At 40.2% G+C, this 16,532-nt stretch overlaps 1 protein-coding gene across 7 annotated transcripts in view; it reads left to right on the top strand.

Moving 5' to 3' along the window:
• stxbp5a (syntaxin binding protein 5a (tomosyn)) overlaps window positions 1-15,500 on the top strand; it is a 104,145-nt gene extending 88,645 nt beyond the window's left edge. For 3 of the 7 annotated variants that reach the window (XM_026143417.1, XM_026143416.1, XM_026143415.1), the window contains exons 17-28: window positions 1,352-1,524; window positions 1,800-1,925; window positions 2,299-2,450; window positions 3,524-3,586; window positions 5,574-5,627; window positions 7,898-7,948; window positions 9,025-9,306; window positions 10,092-10,461; window positions 12,095-12,260; window positions 14,077-14,188; window positions 14,286-14,506; window positions 15,008-15,500. In XM_026143417.1, the coding sequence (XP_025999202.1) occupies window positions 1,352-1,524; window positions 1,800-1,925; window positions 2,299-2,450; window positions 3,524-3,586; window positions 5,574-5,627; window positions 7,898-7,948; window positions 9,025-9,306; window positions 10,092-10,461; window positions 12,095-12,260; window positions 14,077-14,188; window positions 14,286-14,506; window positions 15,008-15,049 (1,812 nt within the window). In that variant the 3' untranslated portion in view covers window positions 15,050-15,500. The remainder of the gene's footprint in view (window positions 1-1,351; window positions 1,525-1,799; window positions 1,926-2,298; window positions 2,451-3,523; window positions 3,587-5,573; window positions 5,628-7,897; window positions 7,949-9,024; window positions 9,307-10,091; window positions 10,462-12,094; window positions 12,261-14,076; window positions 14,189-14,285; window positions 14,507-15,007) is intronic. The other 4 variants (XM_026143419.1, XM_026143418.1, XM_026143421.1 and 1 more) reach the window with 4 other exon arrangements.
• The last annotated feature ends 1,032 nt before the right edge of the window (window positions 15,501-16,532 follow it).

Genomic DNA, 16,532 nt, shown 5'->3' with positions numbered 1-16,532 from the left:
CCCACTCGTCAACCAATCTGCATTTGACCGATGCACAGTGTCATCCACATTCGTCTGGCAGTGGTTGGTTTTCGTCGCTCCAAAACCCCTCTCCGTAAGCAAACGGACACAACTGCGGTATTATAAATTAAGCATCAGATGTTGAGGCATATGCACAACCACATGAACTCAAAGATCTGCCTAGTCAAAGGCAGTATGGTTACCATGCCAACAGACAGGGCAGTGAACAAGCAAAGCTAGACCATCATTATGACCTGCTTTGATAGCGATGTAAATGCTAATGGTGGTGTGATGCGAGCGGGTGCTTAATGAAATAAAGAGAAATGCCGTTATTATCTCCGCGTATGCTCACAGCTTCTGTATTAGCGTGAAACTGTGCATATATGCTTTGCTGTTGGTTGTGGTAGCAAAGCAATAAAATAGTGTCTAGCATGAGATTATCTTTCTAGTCCTGGCAACATATTTCTTGTGAACAGTCATTGCTGAGGTGTTGTTGCAGCAGACTTCGCAGTGTTCACTTGTCAATCAAAGCATGTGGGTGGCACTGTGGCGCGTTTAGCTGATGCCCTTTTTGTGTTCAGCACTGTTTGTCCTAAATGCCCAAATGTTTTGTTCTTTCAAACAAACAGCGAGAAGCAATTATGAATTTATAGACTTCAAGTGCCTTGCTTAGGAGCCTCTTAGTAGCTGTTGGAAGAGATTAAAAATCAGCTACGTTCATGTTTGAAAGCTTTGCAGTTTTCTGTGGGTAAATGACAGTAAGCATTGATGCACGCAGAAGAGAAATGTTAGAGCCCTTAGTCCTAAACGCCACATGCTGTAATGTGGATCAGAACGCTACATGCAGCAATGGCGAGCAGTAATTAGGCGAAACAGCCCGTGTTAGAACAAGGTCAAACACCTCTAAATAACCTTGCAGAAATGAAGGTAGTCTCTGAACAAGGGCACTGATCACTCTTCACTCCCACATGTCAGTGGGGCTAATGAGACTGACAGAATGCAAAAGAGAGGAGCTGATGAGTTTGCGTGTGTATCGGTGTGTGTGAATCGTACACGCGTGTCTCTGCGAAGGCGCGGGTTGCAAAGGGGTAGCCTGAAGGAGGACTCAGAAGGAATGAAACATCGCAGTATTGGAGGACCTCTAAGACTCTCAATCTTCCCACACAAACATCAAACACCTCCTTATCATCAAAGTGACTCTGCGATCGCATATGAAAGCCATTTAGCGACACAGTCATCATGTCCTGAGGAATTATTATTTACAATAATGTAGAAGAGGAAGTTCCATGATGTTCCTCGTTTATAATGTGCATGTTAATATGTGCACCTGTGTGTATGTCCTCTCATCCAGTTGCTAGAGGTGCGAATGCAGTACGAGCTGAATGACATAGAGTCTCCAGATGGCGGGGGTGAACAGACATCGGCGCTCCCGACGCCCGGTGCCTCTCCTCAGACAAGCGGCCCACCTTCACACCCTTCCACCAGCAGCAACAACTCTGATGGAGGCAACATACCCTGCCTCAAGTATGAAACACATACACACATATATAACTTTAAGGAGAGGGAGAGAGAAGCACTCGCATAAACGCTCATAAGCTGCAGGAGCACTTGCACACATACTCATGCACACAAGAGTCTTGCCTTTTGCCTCAAGCACACTCGAAGCATTCTCAGCCACAGCCTCCCCAACATTCCCCTGCAGCCACTCAATACACAACAGCTTCACAACCGCAGCTGCGCCCCTCGTCATTCTTTTTATGAAACCTTTTTTTTTGTCTATGGCCTCCTTTCATCCACAGAGTGCGCAGTACTCCATTGAAGCAGTCTCCAGGTTACCAGGTAGATTTGGTGGTCCAGTTAGTGTGGGTGAGTGGAGAGCCTCCTCAGCAGATCACAAGTCTGGCCGTCAATTCCTCCTACGGCCTGTAAGTACACGCAAGCCTTAACTGAAACTAGAAGCATTTTCTGGGACTTTGCTGGGATTTATGCTATTTATGTTAAGACGCTTAATCTGAAGGTAAAAAGCAACATTAGCAAAGTTAGCGCAAATCAAATTGCAGGCAAAATCGTCACAGATACCGGTGCTGTTCAAGAAGTTACTGCTCAAGTCCTGTCGACACAGTTCAGCAGCTACGGGAATTTAAGAGATTCCACCTGATTTTGGGCTTCAACTACAATGTTTACGTATTCCAAAACAAAATCAAATCTCCTAACTGTAACTTTCCGTTATTCTTGTTTTAAAAACTTTCACCCCTCCTTTTCTTCCCACTTCTTCTTTACTTTGTTGCCAATCCCCAGAGTGGTATTTGGCAACAGTAACGGTCTGGCAGTGGTGGACTACATCCAGAAGACAGTAGTCCTCAACTTGGGGACGGTCGAGCTTTATGGCTCTAATGACCCCTACCAGAGACAGCCCCGGTCGCCAAGAAAGACGCGACAGCCTTCTGGAGGTAATAAAAAGAGACAAGATTGAAGCCAGAAAGAAAAACATTTTATTCATTTTTCTGAGCATGACAGCTTTTTTTTTTTTTTTTTTTGCCAGAACAGCTCACCCCACAGTTCTTTAGTTCCCGTTCTAAACTGTAAACTGATGCAAATATGAGAATGAATAAAGTGACGACACGCTTTGAATGCACAATGATGCTCTCTTTCTTGCTTAGTCTACAATGCTGACGCATGATTGAGCGATGACGACCAAATACTCGCTCTCTCTTTGTGCTTCGATTGACTTTCTCTCTTTGTTTATCCGCCTCTCTCTTTCTCTTTGCCTCTCATTCACATACCCACTCTCTCGCAGCCCATCCCTTTTCCACGCATCCCTTCCTTTTTACTATTGTCTACCACGGACAGCGAACGGTATCCTTTCCAGTAAGGACACACTGCCACCACGTGTCAGAAAACAGCAGTGCATGTTTTGATACTGCCGCAACGTCACGACAGTTTCCTGTCCATACTTGAGCAAAAGTTTGATTAATGAATTTAGCAAAGTGTGTCCACGTGGGTTGAGAGATTTTTATGCTGTATGCAAAGCAACCACACATGCAAGTAAAGACTCAAAGTACTGTATGTGTAAACATCCGAATGTTCACAAAAAGGCTCACATTAAATACTCGCAGAGCATCTGGTGTCACTAACTGGTGAGCAGTGGGCTGGCACTTGTCAGTGGTTGGCAAGTGTGAGCAGTAATCAGGCATCCAGCTGTGTTGCTCTGCCAATAGGGACTTCTGTCTGCTTGGCTTTCTGCCTCACAGAACAATGTCACACACAAATAAACACACTTATACTCAAACATGCATGCGGGAAAGGGAGGAAGTAGCATTTAAAACTGGATAAGGAAAACTAGAGACCTTGATAGTCTCTGACAGATGGCGGATGAGACTGCACATAGATCCTAGCCAAGGCGACACTAAAATATAAAGTTAAAGAAACATATTTTTTATGCATACGCAGAGCGAACAGCCAATATTTTTTTTTTTTGAAAATCCACCTGATTTTTGTTTTGATTATGTCATCTCTCATACAGGTCTTTGTGACATCAATGAAGGCTCGGCTACATCGGAGGACCGCTGCAAGTCGCCTACTTCAGGTAACATATCTTTCAGCTTGTCATTGAAAGAGAGGAGTGGCGAATATAGCAGAAATAACAACCAAACAGTAAAGCAGTCAGAAATATACCTAGAAAACCACTTACGTGTGCTGGGAGGAAGATTAATGTTTCAAAATAGCCTTTACGGTTATTAATGTTGTAATGAAGTTGTTGCTCATCAAACTTGAACTCTAGAAGTTTCTTCTTTTTTGAGTCATTCACGTGTTTGGCTTCATTCAACCTCTTTCTTTAAAAATGCACTGTTTCAGTTAAATATTGCACATTTATGGATTTATAATAGTTTTGCCATATGTCCATGCTTTTTTCTTTTTTTTTTTACCACTTTGCAGAGTTGAAAAAAGGGGAATACGTCATTTATAATCTCACTCTGTATTCTGAAAAACTGGGTTACATAGGCTGTAAATGCATCCGGGGACTGATGGTAATTCACTGAGGCTGCTCGAAATTATGGGAAAACCAAACTCTGCATTCTGGTAGAGAAACCTATTCATTTACATGAATATTAGTAGGAAAAGGGGCTTCACATATTCCGTAGCACTGAAATTCCATGCTTTTTGATACTCACAAATATATTGCATGCCAAGATTCTTGATTATTTTTAACTTGGATTTCGATAAGGGTGCGTCTTTCAACATCTCCCTGTGTCCGGATGCAGTGTATTGAAGCAGATTCGTCTAAATGTATTGCCAAATTAAGCGGTTTTTGTGTGTATATGACATTTAGACAGCAAACTCAATAGAATGTACTAGAACAAAAACACAATCCACTTTATGCTGCACTATCCCACCTCTGATTTTAAATATTCAGCCTTTTGATGATCTACTGCTTTGTGATATGCAGGAACAAGATTCCCCGTTGCTCTTTTACTTGCTTCCATCTTAATCTGCGTCATTAGTATTTCATCTGAAGGCGCTTGAAGAGAGAACAGCCTAGGTTTATCTCATTATGGGTAACTTGGCATTACCACGATGAAAATAAGGAGCTTTTTAAAAAGGTCAGACAGAAAACAAATCACAGAGTCTGCTTGCTGCTATTTCCAGGTATGATGGCTGTCCCAGTCTCTGTGTCTGGTGCCACCAGACTGTGATGTGATACATCTGTCTGCTTTGCTATACTCATGGGACAGGGAGAGAAAAAGAGTGCTTTCCTACAAAACTCTCTTTGTAATCTAGGTTTTAAGTGTGAGCCAGTTTGTTTTAGATTTTTGTTTATTTCCTCTCTCTGTCTCTCTTTGAGTATTTGTGGTATGAATTCTGCAGAGGAATAATGTAACGTTTGTAGGATGGCTTGTTTTAGACTTAAATACAGTGTAAATGTGGATGGCCTGGCTTGATTTATTTCCCAGTTCTTTACATTGTACGAGAATAATTTACATCAGAAGACAGGATGTCTTAGTGAAATCAGTGTTCCTTCAAAAAGAAAGGTGCCATTGACATTACAAGCCAATTTCTGCTCAGAACAAGTAAGCACATCTGTGTTTGGTTGATTATTTCTTTGTTTTAACTATGCTTGGCAGTAAATCTTGGAAAGCCTGTTTATTTCCCCTTAATTGGTGCCACATTTGTAAGGAAAATGCATTTGTGGGTTGAGCAGCAGAGTATGGGTTGTGCCACATTTGACTGATCTGGATAGAGCCACAGGGCAACTTTAAGCTGGTGTTCCATAAAACCATTTTGAGTGAGCCTTAGTACAATCTCCAAATTGAGGGCTAACATCCATATAATGGGGGATTTCCAAATGCATTTTCCTTACAAATGTGGCATCACTTAAGGGTAAAAAAACTGCCTCTCCAAGATTTTTTGCCAAGAAGCATTGTTACAACAAAGAAATAGTTGACCAAATAAATATTTACTCAGTTTTTGTGCTAATACACACACGCACTGGGGTAATGGGGTAAAAATGGGTGTTTTTCTAACTGCGCATTTACTCTATTTTACTCCTCCCTCCTCCCCAACACCCTCAAAAGTCTTGATGTCAAACAGCAATCTACACCAATTCTACAATGGAGGTGGTAGAGGAGGTAAGATTGGGCAAAAATGTCTATCAGAGGCTGTTTAGGCAGGAAAAAACGTGGTCTAGATTTGGTGCCCCTGTTTTGTTTCCCTTTTTTTCTTTTTGTGGAGAAAGTGTCTCTGTCTTCCTTTGTCCATACTCACCACAGTGGGAAGAACTAAAGTAGGGAACAGAGAGCTGACGTTCCTCTATACTCCTGGGTTAGCTTCTATTCAACTATCTTTGAAGCCACTTTGTATTTTAACATAAATGAGTATTCTTCATTTGAAATGACAAGATGCTCATATTTGATATTTGAGCACAGAAGAGTAATATACGAAAACTATATTCTAAGGATTCAGAGCTTGTGAAGCAAAAGCTTACCTGGAAGGACGGTGGGACTGCAGTTTTCTTGAGACACCTTACTTGTCAAATATACTGTACATATTGCATGCTACATGTATGTAGCACGAGTGTCATATTGTAAATGTGCCTGCATCTGATACTTGTCCCAACTAATTGTACGAAGTTTGATGATACCATTGAACAGAGAGCAATTCGTCTGTCTGATTTTGTCTTTGTCCAACTTCAGTGTGTGTTGATAAAACTTTGTAAAAGTACATTTAAACTAAGTGAGCAAGTCAAAAAAGAGGATTAGCAAAGGAAGGATTCGGTATCTCATACAAGTGACAGTGAGTAAGTACAATATCCACACCGATCAGCGACAGCATTAAAACCACCTGCACAAATTTCTTTTGGTCATTGTGATGACATAGCAGCCCTGACTCTTTAGTGTCTCACATTTTGACAGTGGAGCCCTCTGTTGATCAGGCTTACTCAGGCACATCCCATGGGTATTGGGAGTTCAACATCTTGGGCTCATTGACATGCTGCTTGAGCTATTGCTGATCACTTTCTGCACTTCTGGGGAGGCCTCTGCCTTTCAGGATCGCTGTTGCCATGTCCAATACGCTTGATTTCCAGCAAAGTGTAGGGTGGGTGAAACATGCCAAAGTAACGTCCACGTGAACATCAGGAGGCAAAGTTTGGGGATTGCTGTCGTCATGTCCGATATACTTGGTCTCTAGCAATGTGAAGGTGGGTGAACCATGCCAAAGTAACGTTCACGTGACTGTTGAGAGCCAGCTTTTCAGAGTACAAGATAATTGTTGTTAACAACGTCTCGTAAATAGTTTTAATGTTGTGGCTGCTTTGTTTGTGCTGGATTATTTGTCTTTGCTTAGCCTGGTCCGGAAACTGGTCCTCCTGAGTCCTTTTAACACCTGATTATTCACAGTGCAATATTTTTACAATATCCCCAAAACCCACATATGTGAGTTCAGTATTTTAGTTTAGCTTAAAAAAATCTTGATAAAGTCAATAAAATTCCCCCAATTTCCAGCATACTAGAGAACAGAAATCAAATCATCTGGATAAATCATGCATGTATGGATAGCATATGCACGTTTTGGGCTCTAAAAGTTGGTCTACACCTTCATAAGTACCGTAGACGGGCAACAGCAAGATTTTATGTTCTCCACTTAGCTTAAAAAATAAAACGCTAATGATAAAAAGCCAAAATAATCAAATTCAACTCAAATACTTGAAGGTATTACGAATGTTGCAGTTTTTTTTAAAGGGACTTGTATGGATTTCTTTATGTATTGTTTCTGGCAGTTTAAATTGCAAGACAGTCATAACTCTATTACCTGAATGTCTCATTTTATCGTCCTTCTTCTTTTTCCTACAGACAGAGAAAATAATATTTAGGACTTTCATTCACTGCTATTTATATTCACTCTTCTGAAAGATGGAATGCTTTACAAACTAGTACTGAAAGTATATGACCAGCAGCAGGTTTAACCATCCTTTTCACTATGTTTTCTTCCATCTCTGGTTCATTTTTTGTTTCTTGTTACTTCCTTCTTCTTGCTGCATGCTCCTTTGGCATGAAGGTCCTGAATGGCCGTGCAGTTTTGACGTGTGTCTTACCTGTCCTGTCTTTCAGGGCATTGTGCAAACAGACGTCACCTCTTTTGTTTAGTCTGTAACAGCATGCCTCTGTGATACAGAGGGTCGTCTCTTAATCCTTATGCAGTGTCTCCTCCTGTCTAAAGCATTTTGGCTCTCCTATTCTATAAAACAATCCCTTGGCACTTGTTCAACAGTCTTCTGCCATTTTGGTGTATTTCAGGTGTGTGCACAGTCCTAGTCCAATGCTAGATTAACTAGCTTTGCATGGCATCGTGTGTTAGCTTAGACATGTGTTTGTAAAGAGGGATGTTCTCTTTTTTCCAGCAAAGATGTCACGGAAATTAAGCTTGCCTACTGAGCTAAAGCCAGACTTGGGTAAGCCTTGACTTCGTGTCTCCAAACAATTTGTATGAAATGCAATATACTTTTCTCGCTCTGACTGGACTCCATCACTTTACATTAGTCCAGTTTTTTTTCTGGTTATTAGTCTCAAAATTGGCAAGCTGTGCAACTGTTCTCTTTAGTTTGCATGCATCAAAAGTAGCACTGATCTGAACTGAATTAAAATGATTGAACTCAATCAAATTGTTGGAAATGAACCCTTGCTCACACTTCTTTTGACCATGGTGGGGGTTAAAGCAGAGGTCAGTGGTGCTAAGCTAAACTTTTTACACCCCATCTCACTCTAAAGCTTTGTGTAACTTTTGCAGCTTTTCTTTTCTCTTGTGTGTTTTTCATGGCTTTCTTTTCTCTGTCTGATTGGTCCTTCAAAAAAAATAAAATAAAATAATATCAATACAACTTTTTTTCTGTACAACCTTCTTCCCAAACATGGAATATTGTTAGGTTTCATGGGTTTAAAATAAGATATTCACCTGTATGCTTGTTTAATGATCTCAGTGTTATGCACATTTAACTTTCGTAATGTGCCAAACAGCTGGTTTATTTTATAGTAATAAAATTGTGTTAAATTGATGGCTCTTGTATAATGTAAGGGAACTGCAGTGATGTTAAATCATCAACAAATAGGTCTTAAATGATGCTGCTCTGTTAAAAAAGGCAATTCAACTTATGAGATCTGTTTTTCCTAGAAAGACAAGACCACTAACTATTTACTTTTATTTTGCCACTAGCTGTTAAAAGTGCGAGTCGACTTTCTTTCTCTCAATTTCCAGTATCTACATTATCAGTACTAAAATCAATCATTTATAAACAAATAAAAATGCTATTACTGGTATGCCTTGAATTTGCTTTGAAAAGTGTAAATCCATTTGCATTTAACTTCCAAACTCTTTCTTTTAAGGCAGTAAGAAGCTAGTGATTGTTATGTTTCTATTTTTTTCATTATTTATTTATTTTTTTTAGCATATTTTGTGCCAACTTCTCCATTGTCTGTCTTGCAATAATACTTTTTTGCAGGTGCTTTACCTCTCTGTTTTTTCTCCTTACTGTCCTCCTGTCTGTATGCCCGCCGCGGGGTGCCAACCCATTAGACCACCGGGACAACTCTTTCAGCCGCTCACGCTCGTCCAGTGTCACCAGCATCGATAAGGAAGCACGAGAGGCCATCAGCTCATTCCACTTCTGTGAGACTTTCGCTCGGAAGGGGGACAGCATTTTGACACCCTGCCTGTATGTGGGCACCTCCCTGGGAACTGTCCTGGTTCTGGCTCTCACATTGCCACCTGCTGGAGAGCAACGGCAACTGCAGCCAGTTATCCTTTCACCTGCCGGTGGGTAAAGCAATCTCAGATGGGAGGGAGGGAGGGAAATTAGAGTGTGAGAGGTTTTTTTTGTTTTTTTTAACGGCAATAAAGACCAAACTTGGCAACCCACTCTGTAAATTTTAAGGAAAAACAGTACACAATGATTTTTAAATGTTTAAGTGAAAATGGACCAAAAATGGTACACATAAATACAGTATGACCAATTTATCTCTGCTAATAGGCTACATACCAGAGGCTTTTAAGGTGGCTTTAATCAAACCATTACTTTAAAGTAGGCACTTTAGTCATTTATTTACTAATTACTGACATTATGACTAATTCCAAAAGTTCTTAAAATAGTTGTTTTAAATATACGGTGTGATCATATGCAGATCATTGGATTATACTGTTTATCATGTGTATATTTTAGATTTTTCCTGTTTCTCAAAGAAACGAATTTCATATATTGTTCTACTTCTGTGTGTAAGTTTTTAGGCCTGCCTCTTCTTCTTCTTTTGTCCTCTACTTGTCCTCTACTAAACTGCAGGAGTGTCTTAAAGATATAAAGGATATGAAGGCCTTGATAACTTGTAATTTCCTATCGATATATTCAGTCAAAACTTTAGTTTTTGTATTTAAAAATCTGAGGCAGCCAGTGTCTAGCCTGATACTTATTTTGAATGGCATTATCTCGGCGTCCATCACTGAACTTTGGAGTCATTTTTCACCAGAACACACTAAGCATTTCCAAAATGCAGCAGTCCTCTGGAAATATAATGTTCCAATAGATTTTTTTTCCTCCTGTTCACCAGGTATGTTGGTACGGCTGAAGGGAAGCATCTTGCGGATGGCCTTTATAGACTCCACGGGTTCTCAGCTGCCATCTGCATATGAGCCTTGGTATGAACCCAACGTTACAGCAGACGGCGAAGAAAGAGAAAAAGTCCGTAAGCGCCGGCCCGTCTCAGTGTCCCCTTCCACCTCCCAGGACCTCAATGAGAGCCAGTATGCTGTAGTGTGTTCAGAGAAACAGGCCAAAGTCATTGCCCTTCCTTCCCAGTCCTGCATCTATAAACACAGTATCACAGAGACCTCCTTCATCTTACGGGCAGATGTGGTGCAGATGAACCAAGGCATGTGCGTGGCTTGTTTCTGTGCCAACGGCCACATCATGACCCTCAGGTAAGGCTACATCTAAAGTCAGGCAATGTTTCAACCAATACATGCAGTTAGAATTAAGAATGTTTGCTCTCCCCTCTATCATGCATGGCATGTCTATATATTTATATACATGAACTGGAATTGACTTAACAAAAGAAGCAGGAGAGCAAATAATTTTGCTCATATTTGTGCTTGTTGCAAAGACTTTCCACACAAAATCTGTAAACTGTGTACAGCGAAAGCTGCCATATGGTAAGAAAGAGGACAGGTACATACAAAAATTGGGGTCATAATTTAATTTGGTCATAATTTGCACCTGTTCATCGAAATCCAGAGGTGTTTTTTTTATAGTATACAGACTTTAATTAGTTCAGATCTTAAGTTCAGATTTTTTACTTAGAATCTGGACTTTGATTTTAGAAATAAAAATTTTTTCCAGACTGAATTTTCAGAATTCGAACTTTAATCTTAGCATTCTCACTTTTTTTCACACTTTGAACTTCATTTTTAGAATTCAGACTTTGTGTCATAATACAGGCTCTTTCTGGACTATGTTAAAAGCAAGGATAAAGTGCAAAACACCAGGCAATGCTGGACATTTTATTAGGTACACTTTGCTTTTACTGGTTTGGAAAAGTGTTTGCCTTTAGAACTTCCTTAATTATTCATGTCCTAGATTCAGCAAGATGCTGGAAACATTCCATCTTAAGAGCTTTTGGTTTTGGTCCATATTGGAATTGGCATCACACAGTTTGACCAGATTTGTCGGCTACACATTTATGACGTGAATCTCTCATTACACCGCTCATTGTCATGTTCAAGAAACTAGTCTGATGACTTGAGCTTTGTGACAGGGTGTGTAATTCTGCTGGAAGGAAACAACAGAAGATGGTTACACTGTGTTCATAAAGAGATGAACATGGTCAGGCAGGCTGTAGCATTTCAGTAATGCTCAGTTGGTACTTAGGGGTCAAAAGTGTGCCAAAAATTATCCCCACACTATTACGCCCCCACCATCAGTCTGAAACATTGATATAAAGCACGATGGATCCGTGCATTCATGTTGTTTATGCCAACACCTGATCCTACCATCCGAATGTCGCAGCAGAAATCATGACTCGTCAGACCAGGCAACAATTTCCAGTCTTTTATTGTTCAGTTTTGGGCTACAAAATATAGCCTTGGTTTCTTGTTCTCAGCTGACAGGATTGACATCCAGTGTGGTCTTCTGCTACTGTAACCCATCTGCTTCAAGTTCAGCGTGTTGTACATTCAGAGATCTTTCTCTGCATAACTTGTTTATAACCAGAGTTTTTTTTTTTTTTTTTTTTGCAAGTTACTCTTTCCTTCCTGTCAACTCAGACGACTGCTGATCTTGGGTTATTGTCTAGTTTCGTCTGTCCGGCAAAATCTCACTAGATCAGCAGTTTCTGAAATATTCAGACCAGACAATCTGACACCTTTTTTCCCATTCTGATGCTCAGATTGTATTTCAGCAGGTCTGACTGTCTATGGATTTGCTGCACATCTTGGCTGATGAGTTATTTGCCTTAACAAAATAGTATACCTAACAAAATGGACGTTGAGTTTAAATAATTAGAGTTCAGAGTAGGTCAGAAACTTTATTGATATTGTTTCTGTGCCTCCCATACAGTGTGCCAGGATTGAGACCGCTCATGGATGTGAACTACCTACCTTTGACAGACATGCGGATAGCCAGGACTTTCTGCTTTACTAACCTGGGTCAGGCCATGTACCTCTGCTCCCCCACTGAGATCCAGAGGATCACTTACAGTCAGGACACTTGTGAAAACCTACAGGTGAATTAGCCTTCTATATACAGCACTACTACGTGTTACTATTGCAAAACAGTTTAAAATCTCTGCATGGCTTGGAGACACACATTAGCCAACTAAGTACCTAGGCTATTTTGTTTTGGTTTGTTTATACCTATAAGAAATATTCACGTATTAAAATTAACCTTGTCTCTATGGGTAACAGACAGGAAGAATTTTGAAATACCATAACCCTATATTCCTATTGTCATGCCAGAATGAGATTTTGAAAAACTCCCGCCAAACTCCCTCTATCTAATCAAAATTCAAGGTGAGCATGTGGAAGGAGAAGGGGCTAGCCACCTCCACTCAGGCTTCCAGGACATCATTAAAGAAATTCACTCACTTAAGGCAAAGTTCAGAACTGATTTTGTCCCACTGAACAAAGACATTAAACAAGAAATGAAGGTAGAATTCCAGACATTAATATAAAACTGACAGAAACAATAGGTGAGGTAGCTAGCTATAAGACAAGACTCAAAGAAGCTGCAAAACACTTGGAAGAGATGGAAAGTTGGAACATGGCCACAAAAGATGCATTAATTCAGTCACTGTAACAAAACTGGCTGCCCTAGAAAAATGTATATTGTCCAGTAATGTATATTATCAATGGATCAATAGGCCTAATAGAAGGTTCTGAAGGAAACTCTGTGCTGCAGTTTGTGGAACACTTGTTGAGAGCTGAGCTCTTTCTCCCACCAGACCCTGCTCTGAATATCCAGCGGGCACACAAAGCTCTGACGCCTAAGCCTGGACCAGGAGATACCTTTATATTGTCATACACTCACTTACTGCCTGTGTCATAGCTAATGAACACAAAACATCAATAAATGAATGCAAGGAATGGAGTTAATCCAAAGTAGCCTAAGTAGTTTGAAACTTGTCTCACATAAGTTGCTTGGCCTGAAATAACTATGGGGAACTGAGTCATCCATGGTGAGAACTATTCTATTTATAACCGTGTCCAGATTTTACTGCAGTGTGTCTCACAAGCTAGGGACTTGTATTATTGGGGGATAGCCCTCCCTCTGGGAGGCGCTACAGGAGCCTCCGGACTAAGACCACCAGGTACCGGAACAGCTTCTTCCCCACAGCTGTCAGACTCCTGAACTCTGCCTCCTGACATCTGACCCACGTTAACTCATGGACTGAACATACACACACCCACAATGGACAACTGTACCCTCAAACACACAATAATAACATGGACTGAACCACCACTCACAACCACTAGCACTTTATATAGCCTCTGTAGAAACTATCTACACCCTCACTTATCTTAACTGCACTACTGTATAGCTCTGTGTAAATAATCATTCTGTACATTCGATAATCTTTAATTCTACAACTGTTTAGAACTTCCATAGTTCACATTTCTGTATAGCTGTATATCTCGGATTTCTGTAAAGTTATTTATTTCATATTCTGTATAGTTTTTCATATTTATATCCTGTTCATAGCCTGTACATAGCTTGTACTCACTACAGCCTGTACATACTTATAGTTATAGCATATTCACAACATACTTCATACCGTGTACATTATAACATACCATAATAGACCCATTTCTGTAATATACTTACATATCTATATTATTGCTAATATATATTGTAATATATCTATATCACTAAAGCACTTCTGGATGGATGCAAACTGCATTTCGTTGCCCTGTACCTGTGCATGTGCAATGACAATAAAGTTGAATTCTATTCTATTCTATTCTATATGTCTAGTATATATATATCTTTATCTATATTTATACATTTTATATATGTATTTATAAAATGTGTTAATATTTCAGGAGATGCTGGGTGAACTTTTCACACCAGTGGAGACACCGGAGGCCCCCAACAGAGGGTTCTTCAAAGGCCTGTTTGGTGGCGGTGCACAGTCGCTGGACAGAGAGGAACTATGTATGCCGAATATGTATCTGATGATATATATACAGTATATTTCTGTCCTATATGTACCATCACTTCATGCTTATCTGTCTTTTCTTCCTTCGATCAGTTGGTGAAGTAACAGCTGGAAGGGCATCGCGAAGTCTGGCCCAGCACATCCCTGGCCCAGGTGGCATTGAGGGGATGAAGGGAGCTGCCTCTGGTGTGGTTGGTGATCTGGCACGTGCCCGGATAGCACTAGATGAAAGAGGCCAGAAACTGGGTGAACTGGAGGAGAGGACGGCCGCCATGATGGCCAGTGCAGACTCTTTTTCCAAACACGCCCACGAGGTGAGCAAAAGTGTCAAGAAGGACGTCGAGCTTGAAAATTCATACCCACAATTAACAGAGCGACGATGTGACATCATGAATGCTCACTGTACATTAGTGCTACTAACAAACAATAAACAATGAAATTAAATGCTTGTGACCAGTCTTGACCCTCCATAAAATATTTTACACAGCAAAGCAGTTACTGTGAAATATTACATGTAATACCTGACACTATTTAACCAGTAGAGGGCAGTATGTAACCAAGAAACTTACTCAAATTGTAGATTTCTTTCAGAATGGAAACGGTTTCTAAAATTATGTGAGGGCCCCTGTTCTTTACAGTGTTTGACTGACCAAGTAAACAAAATTCAAAATCAAAGCAAATTCATATACATTCTTACATAAAATTAACTTTATCAACAGCAAATGGAAGTGGTTTTAGAGAGAGACGTGATGGTTTTGTGGTACTGCCCGATCATTTGGACCATGTTCCCATGACTACGTGTTCTTTGTTTCCAGATGATGCTGAAGTGCAAAGACAAAAAGTGGTACCAGTTCTGATTGGTGGAAGGGGTGGAGTAGAGCTCTGTGGACACCATTGTCTGATTGACCTCCCTCATCTGGCTCATCTGGACTCACCGTGACCCCTACCCATCTGTCTGTCCCTTCATCCGTCCCTCCAAGCCTCCTTCACTGAGACACTTGGGGATTTTCTTCCCTAGCACAACGATGAAACACTGTACTTACCTCAGTCTTGGGGTGGAACTGAGGGGTAGACAGGAGAGGAAGACGACCTCAGAGGGAATAACTTAATAAATGGTGTCTTCTTTTTATGTTCTTGTCTCATTGTTTATCTCTGTTCAGCCTCTCCTCTGAGGTAGCTGACTGGCCCATGCACCTGAAGATTCTTCACTCTCATTTGCCAAAATGTTCTTTACTGTTGTCTCTACTCTGTACCCTCGTGGCCAATATTCAAACTGGCTAAAAAAAAAAAAAAAAGACAAATGTGTAATGAAGAAGCAAAGACTTCAAAAAGTTATTAAAATGTACAAAAAAAAAAGTAAATACATCATTATATATACATAGATCTAATAAATGTGCAATGCTGTATCCACTTCCAAGTGACAAGTACAAAACAAAGGGATAACTCATCGGGGAGATGGAAGCGGGGCGCGAGGGCCGAAGGAGGCACCGTTGGAGAGGTATAAGAAGTGCTGCGATAGCGATGTCTCCTCTATGCAGAGGGTCGCAGGGATAACTCATTCGGAAGTACACTGGATATTTCATCATCTTGCTCAATCTCTAGACTCACCTCTGTATTTGACAAACTTTCAAATCGTTACCGTGTGTGTGGGTGCGTGCGTGAGAACGTATGTGCGTGCGTGAATTTCTTTTCTCGCCATTCCTCTATTTGTTATTTGTTGGGTTATTTGCTCCGTCTGTATTATGATCATTATTGTTAGTAGTAATATTATTGGAAAAACTCTTATTTTTCTATTGTTGTGAAAGTGGATGATATTTAATTTGTTGAAAAAGAAAATACATTTTGTGACTTTTGTCTAACAACTGAAATTAATTTCTCCTTATGAAAAGGGCTGGAATCTATAAGGAGGGCAAGGATATAAAAGGCATATTTGGGACTCAGTAACATGGTGACATCAGCTTTTTTTTTTTTTATTATTCTAAAAGAGAGAATGTATGAGCCACACACATTTATTCCTTTACTGAAAATGTAATTTAATCACTTAGCAGATGCAATGTGAGCTGCCTCCCACTTGCTCGCTCTGTCTCCGATGTCACGAGCTCGGTGGTTTGATGAAATCAGCGTTAAATACACAAATAGCCAAGTATCAGTATTGGATTACATACATTGCAAGCATAAATCCTAACAGTAATCATACAGGTGGGATAAAAACAAGAAAATGGCTGAGTAATCTTTCAAAGGGACATATTTGAAACTTTTTTCGTGTATTTTTTTTTAAATTTTTTCTGTATTTTGCTCACACTTGTCTGTACGTGTGATTCCTTTTAATATTTACTTACT

This window comes from Astatotilapia calliptera, chromosome 15 (genome assembly GCF_900246225.1).
Source record: "Astatotilapia calliptera chromosome 15, fAstCal1.2, whole genome shotgun sequence".
In the NCBI taxonomy this organism is placed as follows: Eukaryota; Metazoa; Chordata; class Actinopteri; order Cichliformes; family Cichlidae; genus Astatotilapia; species Astatotilapia calliptera.
This window is presented reverse-complemented; position numbering and strand designations above follow the sequence as displayed.